The 20,312-nt window shown below is 33.3% G+C and overlaps 1 protein-coding gene across 1 annotated transcript in view; it reads right to left on the reverse strand.

Moving 5' to 3' along the window:
• Positions 1-20,312, reverse strand: part of LRRIQ3 (leucine rich repeats and IQ motif containing 3) — a 191,064-nt gene that overhangs the window by 53,870 nt on the left and 116,882 nt on the right. The window contains exon 6 of the mRNA XM_021678115.1: positions 1,798-1,927. Coding sequence (XP_021533790.1) covers positions 1,798-1,927 — 130 coding nt within the window. The remainder of the gene's footprint in view (positions 1-1,797; positions 1,928-20,312) is intronic.

A 20,312-nucleotide genomic window follows, 5' to 3' on the forward strand; every position in this document is an offset into this window, starting at 1 on the left:
GGCTTTCAAGGTTTTAAAAAATTTACCTCCTATATACAATTTCTCAGTAAACTAATAGAGAAGGCACTGTATTAAAATAAGAAAATAAACCAGGAAAGAACAAGATATAGAATTCTGGAACTTAGAGTCCTTACATAGCATGGAGACAAATGAATTCTCAGGATCACGGGTCTAAAGAGACGTACACCAAGACAGTGATCTAAGAGCAGGTTTAGAGAGTAAGCAGTCCTGATTAAATCAGGAAAATGGAAGGCTCAAGGAGAAATATTGTGGAAAAAAAAAATATGTGTGTGGGTGTGCTTGGGGAGAGTGGTGGTTTGAATGGAATGAAATTTTCAAACAAGGTTTCAAAAAAATAGTATAAAAAACGCAAACATATCCTAATATATTGTGTGGCTCAACTGTGAACAACATGTACACAGTCATAACAATTAAAACAGTAAATATTAATTTACCCCCAAATAGTAGTGATCTAATTCTATGGGGAGAATAGAGGAGGGAATACATAAGCGTGTGTACTATGGAGGATTTATAAGAGAATTAAATTGCCATCTTTCACAGTGGAAATTTGTAAATAATATCTAAAACTAAAAAAAAAAAGACATTTTAGCAGAATAAGTATGTTACTTGGAAATATAAAACTAAACAGCAGAAGAGTTAGTTAAAATTATTAAATGATATTGTCTTGGGGTACCAGGAAGATTAAGTGTAGAGATATGGTGCATGGAACTACTATTTTTCCATCATTTCATTTTTGCTTATAAACCTACGAGTTAAATAACTGGATATAAATAAAATTACCTTTAAATAACAATGTAGAGCTTTATCAAATGTATATACAATACATGAAACTAATGGATAATTGATGAAATATCAAAAGCCACTGACAAATAAGGAACCATTAAGAGATAAGTACAACAGTTCATATACAAAGAAAATAAAAGGTGATAAAGACACCATCATGAGTTTTTAAAAAGAGAAAGATTTGAATATTTAATAATTAAAAGGTCAGAGAGAGAGAGAGATGAGGAGGTGTTCAATGGGTATAAAGTTTCAGTCATACAAGATAAAAAAGTTCTAGGGATCTGCTGCGCAACATTATGACTATAGTTAACAATATTGTGTTATGCACTTAAATGTCTGTTAAGAAGGTAGGTCTCAAGGTAAGTGGTTTTATCACAATAATTTTAAAACGTTTAAGAGAAAACCTTGAGAAAATTGTAATTATTTCAAATAATTTTATAAAAATGATTATATGATTTTTCTGTGAAAGACAGAGGTAAAGAATGCCATCGATCATACATAAAATTTTTTCAGAAAAAATTCTGCAAAAACAACAAAAAACAAGTACACATTTGATAACCAGAATCTTACTAACAAGATAAATGTATTTTTATTGACAAAACAATTACATTCAAAGCCTGAAGGAAATTTAGTATCATTACTTAATTGAAATTATTTATATTAATCTGATACTTGACAGATTTCCTGAAAGAGGAACCATGCTGACCATACAGCAACAAAGCTATCAATTCAATATGGTTCCTGCTAACACCTAGTTCTCTTAATTCCCCCCTTCTGCTAAAAATCCAGTCCTTGATATCCATGAAACAACTTTCTAAATATGTACATTTATAAAATATTAAATGGGATATGGATATTTTTATCTAGATATCTCAACATATATTTCATGGAATCTTATATTTATAGTTCAAAATTAACATGCCCAATTTCTAATGAATTTATTCTTCATCAAAATATGTTCATACATATAATTTAAAAATTAATATAACTAACCTTTTTGAGTGAGATGTCTTGATTTTTTTGATTTTATACCAATTTCTTTTGTTTTTAATTCATATATAATAGAAGAAACATGTTTTCTCTGTTCTCTAGAACTTTTTAAATAAACAGGAGAATGTATACTCTGTGGAAACAAAATAAAAGCAATGACAACCATGATAATGTCCATTATATACATTTTAGAGTTCTCAACAAACTCTCACACTTATAATACACTACCATGACTGATTTTATTTTTTTAAAAAGACCAAGAAAAACCTGTGAGATAGGCAGAGTTAGGAAAAGATGTAAAGAGCTCCATTGTGTATGATTTTGATAAACTGTCTTTCTTTCTTATTTGCTGTGAATTTTCTTTTTTTTAATTAACATATAATGTATTATTTGTTTCAGGGGTACAGGTCTACGATTCATCAGTCTCACACAACTCACAGCACTCACCACAGTCTCCCCAGTGTCCATCACCCAGCCACCCCATCCCTCCTACCCACCTCAACCCCAGCAATCCTCAGTTTGTTTCCTGAGATTGTCTTTCTATTAAGAGTTAATGATGTACTTTGGACCATGCTTGGAGGGAAATTGAAGGGGAAAGGGACCTGTCAGGAGGGTGCCATGACAAAACAAAACAAAACAAAACAAAACCCACCACCGAAGAAAAATAAGGAATAAACAAAGAGAAGCAAGATGGTGTTGCCCAGAAATCCTGAAGAAAGATTTAGGTTAAGAAAGGGCAGACAAAACTATTTTACAGAATACTAAAAAAGATAGTAACATAGAAAGAAAGAGAAATGGGACCAGAATTATCACAAATCTTAAAAGTACAAATGGATCTGGTATATGTGGAAGGAATAACAGAATATAGAAAAGGAGCTTGGTGGAGAGCTGGGGGCACTATCAGATGTAAACTATATAATGTCTGTAAATTGGTTGGGAATGTTTTAATAATTAATACTGTGTTGTCTGTCTTTGTCTTCACAGTCTATCCAGCATGGTACAAAGGATCCGTCAGGTCATCAGGAACCCAGGCTCTTTCAAAATTTATCATCTCTGTCTTACCCTCTATATGGCTTTTATCCTCAAGGTTTATTCATGAGTCAAGAGAGCTACTACAGCTCTACACACCATGTCTGTATTTCAGTCAGTAAGATGGAGGAAAAGGGTAAAATGACAAAAGGGCACAGGCCATGTGTCTTAAGGTACTTTCCCAGAGGTCCTTCCAATAACTTCCGTTATATCTTATTGGCCACTCATAGTGACAAAGGAGAGGGTAAGCAATGCAGCCTTTTTAGTAGGTACTTTGCTGCCTGGACTAAAATTTGGGGTTTCTTACCAAGAAAGAAGAAAAGGACAGATGCTGGTCGGCAACCCCAGTATGCCACAGAGAAAAACAATCAGAAGTTTGGGAGGAGATATACATTTGTATTTTGAAATATTCCCAGAATATTATGCTTTCTTTGATGAGTGCCACTGGCCTAAATTCTGAAGGCTCACAAATATGTACCTTCAATAGTATTCCTTTCTAAGGTGTTTGCTTTTTATGCAGTACTCATTAATAACTATGAGCTGTGCTCTTTCACCCTGGAAAATTTCACAGACATCTCATACTCAATAGAATTTAAGTCCTATCTTTCCTCCAAACCTATTATAACTTATTTCTGGTTTTGATGAATGGCACCACCTTCATCTAAGAAGAGGGGAGTCACATAAACTCTCTAATATGTGATAGCAGACAGGATTCTGAAATAAAATCTTATTGCCGTATTTCCCCTACCTTGACCGGCCCACTGTCCAAACCTCCTTTATTCTACAGTTTAGGAGAGACACTTGGATATGTGTCCTGGTACCCTGCATTTACAATTTTCTGCCCAAATTCCTATAATGCACAAAACAGATGTATTTACATAAATATCCTTGAGTTTCTATCTTTTAAATTTTATATGTGATATTCTCTAATTTATTGAAAACAATTTGTCTTTATGCAATGACTCATTGTGCAAGAATTTTTTAATGCTCATGATAGGTACTAGGTATTATGTAGTCCTGGAATGAATCTCAGTTATTATTCATTACTAAAAAATCCTTCACTAGTCAACTCTTGCATAATTTCTTTCCATTCTTCGCATGACAAAAATACTAGTTTTTGCTAGAAAGACAAATAAGTAGTTACTTCTGACCTTATACATTCTCCTTATATTAAATCTTTTTCTAAAATTTGTCAAGAATAATTATAACATAATAACACAATATCAACACATTATCAAAATATAACATTATTTTAAGTAATATTGCTTCTATTTTCATTTGGGCTCAGTTCTTTCTATTAAACAAAGTATGACAAAAATAATGTAGACTACTGTTCTCCAATCAAATATTTAACAATCAATTCTAAATGCTTTTTCAACCTCAAATTCATCTATCAGTCCTCTTCAATTAGTCCTCTGCATCATTATTGTGTTTTCTTACTTCTATAAATTTTGCGCTATTTTTATAACTACTGTCTCTCTCTACTAACAATGCAATTCATCATACATTAAAAATCATCCCAAATTCTATTTCAACCATAGAAATGGACCCTTTAGAATGTAAGGATATGTTCAGCAATCTGTTTCTACTAATACATATTCCTCTGCCTTCCCCGGAACGAATAAAGGAAATTTTTAAAACATGTGTGCATCTATCAAATCTGAGTATCCAATCTCTATCACAAATAAAATTAATTTATAGAATCATGAAATTTAAAAATTAGATATTGAAGGGGCACCTGGGTGGCTCAGTCTGTTAAGTGTCTGCCTTCAGCTCTGGTCATGGACCGAGCCCAGCATAGGGCTCCCTGCTCGCGGGGGGAGTCTGCTTCTCCCTCTCCCTCTGCCTGCAGCTCCCCGTTTGTGCTCCCCCTCTCTCTCTCTGTCAAATAGATAACTAAAAGCTTTTAAAAAATTAGATATTGAAATTTAAATTTTTAATATTTTTTAAAAAATTAAATGCATAGCTGGTTAGTTCCTTTCAGAAATATATTTTCTTTAGTTCTCCCACTTATCCTTTTCATATAACCACATGCCATTCCTTGTCATCATTTAAAATAATTTTCCCTTGCTTGGCTTTTATAAAAGAAGAATCTGTGACAAAGCTTGCATATATGACAGTGAAACAAATCTAGGAAGATGAGCATCTAAAGCCCTAAGTGAGGGTGCCTGGGTGGCTCAGTTGGTTAAGCGACTGCCTTTGGCTCGGGTCATGATCCTGGAGTCCCAGGATCGAGTCCCGCATCAGGCTCCCTGCTCGGCAGGGAGTCTGCTTCTCTCTCTGAACCTCCCTCCTCTCATGCTCTCTATCTCATTCTCTCTCTCAAATAAATAAATAAATAAATAAAAATCTTTAAAGCCCTAAGTGAACTGAGACTTACACAAGCTACAAAGGTAAAGAAACTGGGCTTTTCTGTGTACATAGTACAAGAAGGAAAAGAAAGGATGTGCCCACTTACTGATATTCAAAATCATAGAGAAGGAAAAGCTATCAGAAGATTTAGGATAATCTAATAATAATAATCTAATAATCTAATAAATATCTTGTTTTCGATAACAGAAAGTATATTCTATTAGCTGAAGTACCTTAAGCCTAACACTGGTCCTCAATAATTTTAGAAAATAGTTTTAAGGATGTCTGGTAGCATTTAAAAGAGGAATAATCACCAGGGAGCAGTACAAGTTAACAAGTGAATACATCAGATATAATGTCATTTCTAACAGGGTCAAAATTAATTCAGGTTCAAACATCCTCGATATGATAAACCTTAATTTCAGTAATATGTTCAGTAATATGTTCAGATAAATGTTTTCACAACTTTAGAAAGACAACATGATTAGATGGAGATCAGAGATGTTGAGACATCACAGAGAAAGAGTAAGGATTCATAAAATGATGCAACTTGAAATAAGATCTCTAATGTCATAAGCAGACTTGTTCTTAGCCCTATCATGATCAATATTTATACAAATGATTTGAATAATAATATAAAGGAAATGTTTATGACATTTTTAGGGAGGTGGCAAAAGAACAAAATCAGTTAACACAAGACAGAAATTTTAAATATTTTCAATAGACTGAAACAATCAATCAAATTAAACAGATGAAGTGTAATAGAAATACATATTACAGTTGGGCAAAATGCATTTAATCACTGCAATACATAATGTAATTTAAAATCATGAGTGATAAGAGGATACAATATTGTAGTTAAGAGTAAATTAAGAGTCTATTGTATGATGACCTTATGCTATATTAAGCATTTTACCTAGAATGAAGAAAATCACACAGTCTTACCATATTAATTTCTGATCAGAACCATAGCTGAAGCACTATGTCAGGTCAGGGCAACATATTTGCAGATGAGGATAGATAATCTGGAAAGTGAAAAGAGAGCAGCCTACCTACTGAATTATTTTTAAAGTAAGCCCTATATAAATAAGCCATATTTAAATCCAGAGTAGAAAAGAGGCAACAAAGAGAGATTCAGGCTTCTTACCTCCCCCAATTACCATCTCCTTCACCTTATAAAATGATAGCATTCTCTTGTTCAAACCACAAGAACTTAGAATTTGTTTTCTATTTTATCCTCTTTTCCGAAATCCTATATCTAAGCCATCAGCAAATCTTGACAATTTTACTTCCTAAATGTATTTCAAATCTGTCTACTTCTCTTCCTTTTTTACATTACTTCTCTAGGCTAAGCTATAGTCACCCTTTCCAACCACAAATGGCCTCTGATGGCTTCTGCCTTCACCCTGGCTCTTACAAGATTCAGTTACATTTATCAAAAGATAAATATGATCGTGTTTATTTTTAGCTTTACATTTCCTGATAGCTTTCCAAGGTGGCCAGTCCTTACTATGAGCTGGAAAAGCCAGCAAAATATGGCCCTGGGCCACATAGCCAAATTCATTTCATGCTACCCTTGACTTTATTCATCATACTCCTACAACACTGGATTTCATTCAGTCCTCTGAACCCAACTCAAATAAAACAATCTACTCCATGCCTCAGGTCCTTGTGCAAGCTCTTTGCTCTATCTAGAATACACTCCTACACTTTGCATGGCTAGCTTCTCATCATCAGGTCTTAACTTTCATCTCCTCAGAAAAACATTCCATGACAATCTTATGAGAATTAGGACTTCTCCTATAATTCTCTATCTCAGCAACCTATTTATTTTATTTAAAACATTTATCACAGATTTGTTTACTTGGATTACAACTTGGTTTTTGCTTTCTATTTTTTCCTAGAATCTATCTAGTTCACCAGGGTAAGGACTTTGCTTGTCTTCCTTACTCAGTGCCAAGAATGGCCCCTGGCACTCAGCAGATATTCAATAATTATATGCTAAATGTGTAATAATAGTAGCAAAGACAAGTACTAGAAGGAATGAGTGGAGGTTTAGGAACTTTGGTTTTCGTCACCTTCTTCATCATGTACATCAACTTAAAACTCTTAATTTTCTAGAGTTTTTTCTACTTTACCATTCCTCAATATGTTACACATAAGAAAAGCATAAACATAACCATCTGGTAAGAATAATTATACATCTACTTGGGCACATCTCTCTACCTGTTCTGTTGTTCTACATAACAATAAGCCAGAGAACCAAAATGGCAATGAAAGAGCTCTCCTTTGATGGTAGTGAGTAGAGAAGCTAGGAAAAAATAATCTATAATAGCTACAAAAGCAGTGAGAGACATGTATACAAATTAATTTCATCTAATCATAAGAAAAAAATTCTCAGAACATTACTGAAAATTGGAATAGATTAACTGAGGCACTATGGAGGCTCCCTGTAATTGACAAACTAAATAAGTACATGTTTGTAAAATATCAGATGGATGATTGTACCAGATATTTATTTTCCCCAAGAGAGATGATAATTTACATTTAAAAATTGAGGAGTGGTGACAGTGGTAAGAATTTTCTCTACTTTCTAGACCAAGGGTAAATATTTTATACTAAACTCTTCTGTCTCTGAAAATCAAGATTCATTTTTTTTTTTTAAAGATTTTTTTATTTATTTATTTGAGAGAGAGAGAATGAGAGAGAGCACATGAGAGGGGGGAGGGTCGGAGGGAGAAGCAGACTCCCTGCCGAGCAGGGAACCCGATGCGGGACTCGATCCAGGGACTCCAGGATCATGACCTGAGCCGAAGGCAGTCGCTTAACCAACTGAGCCACCCAGGCACCCAAGATTCATTTTCAATCCTCAACGGTTTGAGTTTCCCAAATTAGCTTAGTTAGTGTTCTATAGACTGTAGTTTTGTTTTCACATTATGTATTATGCAAATCAGAGCCCTTTAACTTGAAAGCGAATTATAAATCTTTAACCAAAGCAGATTAACACTCATTGTTATATTATCTATCTATTCCTATACTATTTATACTACAATTGATCAAGCATTTGCTTTGTCTACACTATATATGGTCATTGTAAGTAGGCTCCATTTCAAGGATGATCTCAAAAACCTCTTTAGAATCATTAGTCCTTTGGTATCCTACCACCTGTTTTCTGTTGTTTTTGTTCCCTTTCCTCTTCCCAGCTAAGACATCATCTTTAAAAGTGCTAATCCAAATCTTAGGTTTTCCATATTTTACTCAAAGGAATAACTTTAGGAATATGCTAAAACCCAAACTAAAAATGGTGCCCTTTTTTGGCTGAATGAAAGCTGTTAACTCTACTGTTTGGCTACATAGCCTCTCATTAACTTTATGAAGCAATTCCTTCAACATAGGAGAAGCTAATATACAGAGATGCACTTCTGGCAGGTGCCACTTGAACTCTACCTTCAAGACTAAGTGCTGGTTAACAGGAAAAAAAACATGGAGAAGGGGCAATGATTTAAAATAAAGTTTTATGATAAAAATTACTTTTTAAGATATTCCCCTAGAAGCAAAAGGCAGGTTTAACTGCTATTTGAAAAATTGCGATTATCTTGTATTTGTTCCCAATCTTACTTTATCTTAACAAAGATGACTAGAAATGATAATACTCTGGATACATGAGGAAGAGAATTCACAAAGGATGAACTGGATAAACAAATATAGGACACATAGTAGATACAGAAAGAAGTATGACATTTCTCTTCTATACAAAAAGTAGCCATGGGACATGAAGGTGCCTGAATATTATATTTTGCTGCAAATGTCTATTTAAAGAACACATGGGGAAAAAGGCATAATAGAAAGGTATGCTCCCTCAGTTAAAGAATGGCTAAGGTCTAAGGTCCATCATTACCAAGATTAGAGGTGCCAATGTGTAAATTACTGAGGCCCACTCTGTCTGATACATTACTGTGGATACTTGTTAGTAGCAGTTGTCAAACCCAGTAAAAAGAGATGCTGCAAACTTCCACAATGATTTTAGAATAGGTTATAATTTCAAGTTGAGAGAACATAGTGCTAGTTCATTAATAATAACAACTGGTGGGCGCCTGGGTGGCTCAGTTGGTTAAGCGACTGCCTTCGGCTCAGGTCATGATCCTCGGGTCCCAGGATCGAGTCCCACATCGGGCTCCCTGCTCAGCAGGGGGTCTGCTTCTCCCTCTGACCCTCTTCCCTCTCATGCTCTGTCTCTCATTCTCTCTCTCAAATAAATAAATAAAACCTTAAAAAAAAATAATAACAATTGGTATTAGATAAAGTAAGTAAAGGGCATGAAAAATTTTATAGTATACAGATTTATGTTTCTTTAAAAGTATTATTTACTTATTTATATATTTTATATATACTATATAATATACATTAAATATATATTTACTTAATTATTATTTACATGACAATGCAATTCTATTCAAAGTCCCATTTTTTACTAATATATTGATTATACTAATAGCCAATGTATTATATAGTAATAATTAAGAATAATTCTGTATTTGGTTTACCTAAAGACCACATTTTTAAAAGTGTGTAACTCTACAAATATTATTTTGTTTATAACTTTCAAAGCACTTATTGCATTCTACCTTATATCATAGTTAAGTACATTTCTCACCCCTAGAAGAAATTATTCTCTCTGAGGACTGGGTCTGTGGTTTACTTATCTTGATATCCCTGCACCACTTTGATTGGATTCTTCAACCTCTGTTGCAGTATCAACTCACAAATAACAAAAAAGGATTGAGAAATTTGATTAGTTTATTCAACAAATATGTACTGAGTGCCAACTACATCCATGGCATCATGCTAGGCATCAGTACAAAGTTATTATTTTGTGAATACTTAAATTCTAGACTTCTCAAATTTTTCATAATTTAATATTCTATGCAGATATGGAAAACATAAAAAGATAAAGCCATTCGAAGTGAGAAAAACTTTGTTTCCAATTAAATATGATTTGATTAAACTGAAACTAAGGATATCTACAGAGAGTGAAAGAAAGACACAAAGAGGGAGAGAGAGAGATAGGTGAGAACATAGGCTTAATGGCTTAATGCTAAATACATTCCTAATAAGAATCTGCATTTTATTAAAGCTCATGTGTTAACTTAATTGGTTACAATATTTTTAAATCAGTAAATCTAATCATTTTGAAATGAAAAGAGACAGGGTATATATTAACAATATAAGTTAATACTGCTTAAGTAATCACCAAATGAGACAAGTTCATATGGTGGTGTGAAATTTATTGATGGGCAACAAAACAGAATTTTCTAAAGAAAAGAAAAAAACTTTTCCTTACTAGTAACATATGTAGCCCAAGAGTCTATATTTCTATGTGTATTTAACAATGCCCACATTTATCAAAAGAGAAAAAAGAACAGATAGGGACTGCCAACATTTTAACTGATGCTTAGGTTGCTCTCCTCTACACTAAATATCTTAAGCAAATCCGGCATTTTAGAGAAGGTATATGTTTTAAATTAAGGTTTAGAATCTGAGGAAGCAGTTTTATTTCTCTCTCTCTCTCTCTCTCTCACACACACACACAAGCCCTCAATAAATTAACAGAGTAACCATATACATAATTATGTTTCTAAGTAAAGCATATTATAACCACTTAAATATGCTTTATGCATACATATTGATAAACTATCAAATTGATTCAAATATTACTTGGGTAATATTTTCTAAAACTGAGGTTTTAGCCTCCTGCAACTGTGAGTAATATACTCATTTGGGAGTTTAGAATATTAGTAAATGTTGCTTCCTATAAGCTTTCATTACAACACTAAGGACTAAAATGACTGTTTCAAATGCAGTTTAATTATGCTCCTTCCTTCTGATTGCTACATATGTGCTAGGAACTGCAGGGAGCAGAGAGAGAGAGAGAAAGAGACTCACTCAGGAAGTGCTATCACTGACCCTGGTTAGCCAGCCCGAGAGTTCTATAGCCCCAGTACAAATCTCAGTTGGCCTGACTTCAGAGCATTCAGCAGAACTTCTTTAACAACCTCAGCTCTACTGCTCTTATTGGAAATATTTCAGCCATGGTCCGGAGTTTATTATTTACATGAGGTCCAATATTCCTGTGGCTGAATAAAAGGACTCAAAACTGTAGTCACCAAAACTTTCAAAGATACAAACAGGCTTATTTTAGGTTCATAAGCTATTACAGCAGGTATTGCCAGAATCTTTATATTTCATTAAACAAAAACTGAAATATGAAGAAATGCCTGCAATTTACTATGAGTCCCTCCAGGCTTTCCAGGTGAATATTGTCATTAAACACCTGTGCTTAGATGGAATATCTCTAGAACTATCCTAAATAGACCAGAGAGCAGCAGTACGATTCAATAGTTAATATTTCCCAAGTCATGGTACTTAAATTTGTTTTAAGAAAATTCTATGTCATTTTCTAGATGACTCATAAAACATTAATTTTTGTCATTCAAGGCACAGACCAATATTGAAGTACATTGAAATAGCCACTCTCTCTTACCTTGAACAAATAAAAATTCATTCTAAGTAAGTTGTAAAGAATGGTCATTTTATTGATTTTGTCATCTTTTTTTTATTAGAAAAAGATGGACAGCTTGAAAAGTTCTGAATTATCAGTCTTTGTAAAGCAAAATTTTTATGATGATAAGTTTCACTGGATTTAAAAATGGTAATATTAACTTTCTTGTATGAGGAAGTAAATAATTTCATGATCATTTTTATGCAAGTTTCAAACTGTTAAAATATGTTGGCTTGGATGAATTACTAAATGTATTTCTCTTTTCAACTTTACACTTATCTTGTGTGTACAGCTGATATCCCTAGTGTCCAATCAGAAACAGGTTTTCATCCTGTTGTCCAGGGAATGATGTGCACAATTCCTTTTGACACTGATGAGAGGTGAATACATAATCCAGCCCACTTCAGTGAAAATTGAGCCATAATTTTTTTTTACCCTGAAGAAAAATACAGTGATAAAGTTTAAAGCTGGAAAACAGTACAGTTAAACTCTTGAGGTATACCATTAGTTAATGATAGTCAGCAAACATTACATTTTGCCTTGAGGACAGCGAGCTCCAGATTTGCTTTTTAGGTGCTCACGAACTCTAATAATCATGGCTCTATGTGATAGCAAGAAACCTAAAAGTATGAATGATAGGTTTTTTACATTTCAATGAATTTAAAAGTTAAAGTTAAAAAGGAAAGACATGCTTTTTATTTTTATTTTTTTAATTTTATTTATTTATTTGAGAGAGAGAGAATGAGAGACTGAGAGCATGAGAGGGAGGAGGGTCAGAGGGAGAAGCAGACTCCCTGCTGAGCAGGGAGCCTGATGCGGGGCTCGATCTTGGGACTCCAGGATCGTGCCCTGAGCCGAAGGCAGTGGCTTAACCAACCAAGCCACCCAGGTGCCCCAAGACATGCTTTTTATATATTTTCTCCTACCTCTACTCTCCACTAAGATGTTTCTTTAAGAAATGAGTATTTTTATATCAGTCTTTGTAAAGCAAAGACTTATATAGTAGTTGAGAATATACACTATTTCACACACAAAGACTATGCCCCAATTAAAAAAAATATATGGATCTTGCATAAGACTCTAATGTTGTCTCTGAACTAGTATTTTCAAAATTTATCAACGTCCTTAAGATTTGGGGGAAAAAATTACTTGGCATAGTGAGTCAGATCAATTGCCCCTATACCAAGTACCCTACCTCTAATTGTATCAAAAAGAAACATGCTCTAAAAAATTAAGACTCTATTTTCATTTTCTTTAATAATTCATTAAAAATTGATTCATTAATTTATCTACATAATTTATTTTTAGTTTGTTTATATAATCAGCCTGTAACATTTCTGGAATAATGAATTTTATTATAATGACCACAGTATAGAGTAACCCCTTTATCTTCTTTATCTTTGAAAGGTATTCTAAGTTCTAGTGTAACAGCACTGACAAGAAAATGTTTTATTTACATAGTTCATACCTTTGCAAGATCTTTTTGCACTGTTTTATTTTTGACTTGCATCTTATTTTCATCTATCTTCTTTCAATAATAACCTTATTTCTTCCTGCCCACATAGAAAGAGCTCAGTGAAGGGCAGATTTCTGTTAGCCACTTTTTTCATAGTAGCATGATGGAATATTTTAAGAAAATATACTAAAATTACTCCATGAGTTATAATTCAAAATAATATAAGTAGAGTTTAGATTATACTTCTTTTAAATACAACAAATAGTATTTTAACTCAGTAAATATTTGTTAAGTACCTCCTATGTGCATATCACTGTGCTAGATAAAGGGTGGCAAAAACAAAATAAAATACAACTTGCCATAAAGTGATTTATTTTCCTAGAGTAAAAACATTCACAGTAAAATTCACATAAAATTCACTTTCAAAGGAAGCAGTGTATAAATAAATTTAAATAGGAACATACACAAGAAAAATAATAGTAACAATACTCTATTCAAATCAGAGAAACAGATTTCCCTAATATTGAAAAAGACCAAATCTTGGTTCAGGGACATTATCAGGGACTTTATTCTTTTATTTGATGCTGCAAGCTGAAGTGAAGACAGATGAGAGGAACATTGTGGGAATAATCTCGTTCTTAAACAGAAAAAGAAGTAAAGAAATTCTGGGAAGGAGGTTTTGGCCTTGGGTGCCAAGAACCTCAGGTGAATGAATGAAGGCATTTTAGTGCCTACTTTGTGTATAGATCATTTGATGGCATATTGTAGAAAGAAGGCAATGTGCTGGAATGGAGGTGAATTGGAGGGAGGACACAAAACAATGCTTTTATATATTAGCTCTATCTATGAAAAAGAGGAGACTTTACTTTCAATAATTGGCTAATTCGTAGCAGCCAAGATCAAATATAGTTAATTTTAATACTGGAATCTCTTATAACATGCAGCAATAGTTCTGTTTTGAAGAAAAAGCTGCTGATAAGATACATTCTGTTTCTGTAATCACCCTTTCCCTTCTTTGGAGCTATTAAATCCCCAAAATACAGACTCCACTCTCCAATTCTAGGGCCTAAGATAAGAGAGAGTTAGCCTCTCTGGACCAATCTTTAGAGTTTCTTATTAATTTACCTTTGCTCAAATCCTGACACATAATTCTGGTAATTATTTTTTTTATATCCTTCTTGAGCCTTCATCACTCTATCTGCCTTTGCAATGTTTCCCAGTTCTAATTTGACATCTGCCTTGGGCCATTTCACCAGCCTTCATTCTAGCAATGCAATCTTTGATACCAGTTTTCTTCTTAAGACAGTTCTTTAACATAGTGTCTAGGCTTTGATACTTGAGGACAGACCTCATTAATACCAGCATTTTATTTCAACCTGACCCAATTTCAATGTTGCTAAGCTTTCCACAGTAGTTCCTCAATTGTGGCTAGCCACGTGACAGTGAATAGAGCTCACAGTACTCATTAGATGGGGAGCTACTTACCAAACTGACTCTCTTTTGCTAGTTCCTAGAACCATAACCATTCTGTGTCTCCTGAACCACTCCAGTGGTCAAGCCCAAATTCTTTCTTAACCTAACCAATTTTACTTTAATTTAAATACCTTTTCCTGTGAATAACAAGATAAAATGTAGAAGTTCCAATCTGAATGATATTGTAAATACTGTAAATGTCATCAGAAGGTTGAGCTCATCGTAAAGCATCTTGAAGAAACTGGGAACATGAATTAGGCAGATGCGAAAAAGTAGATACTTAATTTACATAAGGAAAACATGAGGGAAACAGGTAAGAATGAATAAGGAGACTGGAGACTGAACCAGCTGAAGGGTACTGTTTATAACAGAATAATGAGCAAAAAACATTGAAAAGATAAAATGATATAAAATTATAAAAGGCCCATTAATTACTGAAATCTACAGCCTCTATTATGCTCTTGCATCTTTCATCTGGAAACCTTCCTACATTTTCTTGTCATCTGTCTATGATATTTCACTATCAGGAAAACTTTAGTCTGATGGCTATAAGATTTCACTCTTTACTCTCTTCTTTATATCATAAATAAAACAATTAAATAACCATCCTAACATTTGGTCACCCACTATCCTATACAAAAGTTTGAATAACAAATGTAACTTGTTAATTCTAAGTAATTTCACAGGTATAACAGCACATATGGATTAAAATGTACAGAGAGAATATTGCTTGCTAAATAATCATTTTAAGCACTCAAGTGAAAATTAAAATATCCATTAACAGCCCTACCCAACTGTACTTTCCACAATTCCTCTCATAAATCTCCTAGTATATAGTTAGGATAATTTCCTTTCCATTCACATATCTGCCAAGCTAATTCTCACCTCCATAACTTTGTTCATATATTTTTTAAATGTTACCCTTGATCTTTTCTTTTTTGACATTAAATTTTTTGTATGTTCCACCACACATCTGATGCTTAATTATATAGGCATATTGGTCATTATTCTATTACCTCATCTAAACAACAAATTCTTTTTTTTTTTTAAGATTTTATTTATTTATTTGAGAGAGAGAGAGAAAGGGAGAGGGAGGGAGAGCACAAGCCGGGTTGGGGGGTGGGGAGACAGAGGGAGAGGGAGAAGCAGACTCCTTGCTGAGCAAGGAGTCAGATGTGGGACTCAATCCCAGGACCCTGGGATCATGCAGCCGCTTAACTGACTGAGCCACCCAGGTGCCCTAAACAACAAATTCTTAAAGAATAAAAAAACTCCACTCTTCTTCATTTCCCTAAAGTATGCTAAGGTGGAAAAATAAAAGCATTAAAGAACATAAAATTTGAAATTTAAAACCAAGATTTAACACTCCTATAGACACCTATAAGGTATCTATATTGATACTTATTTATATGTATAAACTTATATATGTATCTATTGCCTTTAAAGTATGCAGGCAAAGCTGCTTTTATGATTATAAAGGTCATGAAATCCATCTGTGGGATAAATCAGTGTTCTATGGATGGAAAAACCATTAATTGTTTCTTAGGGCTTTGACTATGCTTTTCATTTGTCAACTCTCAGAAATTTGCTCTCCATATCAGATTTCCTATCTATGCATGAATCTTAAAATTGCAAACTTTCAAAAAATTTGGAGGTAAATAATATATCATTTGTACACATGGGAGGAGTTCACATGTTGATTAATTTTTAATTTGAGTATAATGATATAAAACAAAAATTTTAGGATAATAGATTTCAATCTTAATTATAACATGATAAATTATACTACTGAAGATTCCTAGGATACTGGACTTTTTTCTTCAGTAGTATATTATTTAAGTAACAAAAACTTTGCAATGCCAAGTGATTGTGTGGGGTAGACATACAGATCAATAGAATAGAACTTAAGAGTCCAGAAATAAACCCTTGCACATGGTCAACTGAATTCTGACAAGGGTACCAAGATAATTCAGAAGAAGGATGAGTTGTTTTTTTTTTCCTTTCAAAAAATGGTGCTGTACAACTGGATATCCACTAATAAAAGAACAATGTTGGATTCCTAATTCATACTACATAAAGATAAACTGAAAATGAATTGTAGGCCTAAGTATAAGAGCTAAGATTATAAAACTCTTAGAAAAAACATAGAAATAGCGATGCCTGGGTGGCTCAGTCAGTTAAGCGTCTGCCTTCAGCTCAGGTCATGATCCCAGAGTCCTGGGATGGAGCCCCACATCAGGCTCCTTGCTCAGCAGGGAGCCTGCTTCTCCCTCTGCCTGCCGCTCTCCCTGCTCCTGTGCTATCTTGATCTCTCACTCTCTCTCTCTGACAAATAAATAATCTTTAAAAAAAAGAAAAGAAAAAACATAGAAATAAATCTTTAAGACTTTGGTTCAGATAATTGTTTCTTATATTTGATATGGAAAATATAAGTGATCAAGGAAAAAAAAGAGATGAATTAGGTTTTATCAAAATTAAAAGCTTTTGTGTTTTAAATTTAAAAAGTCAAAGACAACCTACGTAATGGAAATGGGAAGAAATCAGAGAGGGAGACAAACCATGAGAGACTCTGGACTCCGGGAAACAAACTGAGGGTTACGGAAGGGTGGGGAGTGGGGGGATGGGGTAACCAGGTGATGGGTATTAAGGAGGGCACGGGATCTGATGAGCACTGGGTGTTACACGTAACTAATAAATCATTGAACACTACCTCAAAAACTAATGATGTACTATATGTTGGCTAATTGAACATAATTAAAAAAAGGAAAAATATTTTTAAACCATATATGTGATAAGTGATTTGTATTAAGAATATATAAGGGATAGATAATACATAAGGAATTCTTACAACTTAATAATAAAAAGAAGCTATTATAAAATGATGAAAGTATTTGAATAGATAGTTCTCCAAAGAAGATATACAAATGGCCAATAAATACATGAAAAGATCCTCATCATCATTAGTTATTGGGAAATACAAGTTTAAACCACAGTGATGTACCACTTCATACCCACCAGCCTGATTATAATCAAAAAGACAGATAATAACAGGTGTTAGTGAGGATTTGGAGAAATAAGAACTCTCATATATTGATGATATGAATGTAAATGGTGCAATTGCTGTGGAAGACAGTTTGTTACTTCCTCAAAAAGTTAAATGTAGAATTACCATATCATCCTCCTGTAACTCCACTACTAGTTGTCTAGCCAAGAACTAAAAAATATGTCCACACAAATATTTGTATATGGAAGTTCACAGCTGCATTAATAATAGCCATAAATTGGAAGCAACACAATTAATGAATAGATTACAAAATGTGGCCTACTCATACAATAAAATATTATTTAGCCATAAAAATGAATGAAATACTGATACATGTTATCACATGGATGAATCTTGGAAACATTATGCTAAGTGAAAGAAGCCAGACACAAAAGATCACATATTTTATTATTCCATTTATATTAAACGTCCAGAATAAGCAAACTTATAGATATAGAAAATAGATTAATGGTTGCCCAGGCCCACAAGGACAACTGCTAATGGTAGGGGATTTCATTTTGGGGTAATCAAAATATTCTGGAATTAGATAATGGTAATGATTGCAAAAGTCTGTGAATATACTAAAAATCACTGAATTGAATAATTTAAAAGGAAGAACTTTGGGTTATGCAAATTATATCTCAGTAGAGATGTTATAAAAAATATTGTAGAGTTGACAATTCAGTTTCAGTAGTGCTTGTCAGAGTTATAATGAAATGTCAAAGATGTGAAGTATCCAAAATAATTAATATAAGGAAATGAGACTTGAGAAAAATCATTAAAAATTTTCAGGTGATTTTAGGATTCAAGTTTTTAAAAAAACTATAACAATTTTAGTGTTTATGATAATGTAAGCAAAAAGCCAAATAAATTTGCAAGTTATTTTTTTAGCATTTGATAAAACTGAAGCAGAAAATAACTAAAAATGTGCCAAACAACATATTTATCATTAACTATGACACTTCTGAAACTTTCATTTGAAATTAACAAGATTTTAATACATTTTTTCTCTTTTTGAATCCTAAATATGAATTTTTAGCAGCATCTATGGAATCATAACAAATTAAGTATCAAGCTAGATAACTTAGAACAAACAAGAACTTCCAAAAATATATATATTTTTAAAAAACTGAAATAATACGCTATTAGAACTGGTAAAAAAAGGTACTGACAATTGTTAGACAATTAATATTCCCTAAAATACAGATTAATACTGCCAAATCTCAAAAAGTAATATAAAACATATAGACTGCTCATGGTAGTAGTAAGAAGAAGAAACACCAAGTATTCTTAACTACAGGAAACAAACAGGGTTGCTGAAGGGGAGATGGGTGAGAGGGATGGGGTAACTGGGTGATAGGCATTAAGGAGGGCATGTGATGTAATGAGCACTGGGTGTCATACGCAACTGATGAATAACTGAAATCTACATCTGAAACTAAAGATGTACTATATGTTGTCTAATTGAATTTAAATAATAAAAAAGGAAAAAAAGAAACACTGTATAATAATGTTAACACTTAAAATTTTTAAATCAATACAAAGTAAAACAGATTTGATATTTAAAATACACTTTAAAAAAAAGAAGATGGTTATCAGGTCAAGGGAAAATGTACTAGCTATTTAATAACAGAAAATATGGAAAGTCAAAACAACCACATCCAAGACTGGTAGAATATAAATTTGGGCCAACTCTGAATTTCAAAAAAGCCAGATGAAAGATTTTTTTTAAAGTCTTTGAAAAACAGGATTTCTCAAGAAAATTAGGATTTATCAGGTCAAAATTTAAGAGAAGGCAAGATCCCAGAGAGGTAAGCCCAACACTCAATACTGCTTTTGTTCTAATAATATTTGTAGATCAGGAAAAAACAACTTACAAACTAAACTATACATTTGATGGCTCAAGAGGTCAGGAGTCAAAAATCAAAGCCCATGTCCACCCAAGGAGGGGATACTGTCCACATTCAAACTCAAGGCTATACCATGAGATATAAATGAACAGCCCTAAAGTAAAACAAGACCTGGATAATCCATAAAATCTCAAGTTTTGAACTTTCAGGTGTCCCGATAATGATGGCAATCCTTCGTGCCTGGGTGATAAAGCAAATGAAAATACTTGAAGGGCATAACTGTAAGTCAGTTTTCTGCTTGGTATAAAATTAGCCTTCCCCTCTGAGTCAGTTGCCCAAAAAGACTGAGAAACTGAATAATGAAGAGAGCCAGGCTGAAGGGTACCAGGTAGATTTCTTGCCTTTTCAGGAAATACTTCAGGCAGAAATACTCATTGTAGACTATGGAAGTGTGTACATAATGTCTTTTTACACAGAGCAAAAGATTACATCCAAATTATATATTTTAACAAAAGGAAGTCTGTGGATATATTGTCAGTTGTTCTTTAACTGGTTCTAAAAGGTCAGGGTAGCATGCAGATATGTGAAGGTTCTATGTGAACAACTGAGATGGAGCTATGATTATGAAAAAAATATAATTTTCAATAACAGAAAAGATGGACACTTCATCAAGGAATGTTAATAATAAAGGAATTTTATTTACATTTGTATTTATATTTGTCTTGTGATTCCTAGGGGACAATATCGTATATTATT

Source organism: Neomonachus schauinslandi, chromosome 4, assembly GCF_002201575.2.
Source record: "Neomonachus schauinslandi chromosome 4, ASM220157v2, whole genome shotgun sequence".
Lineage (NCBI taxonomy): Eukaryota > Metazoa > Chordata > Mammalia > Carnivora > Phocidae > Neomonachus > Neomonachus schauinslandi.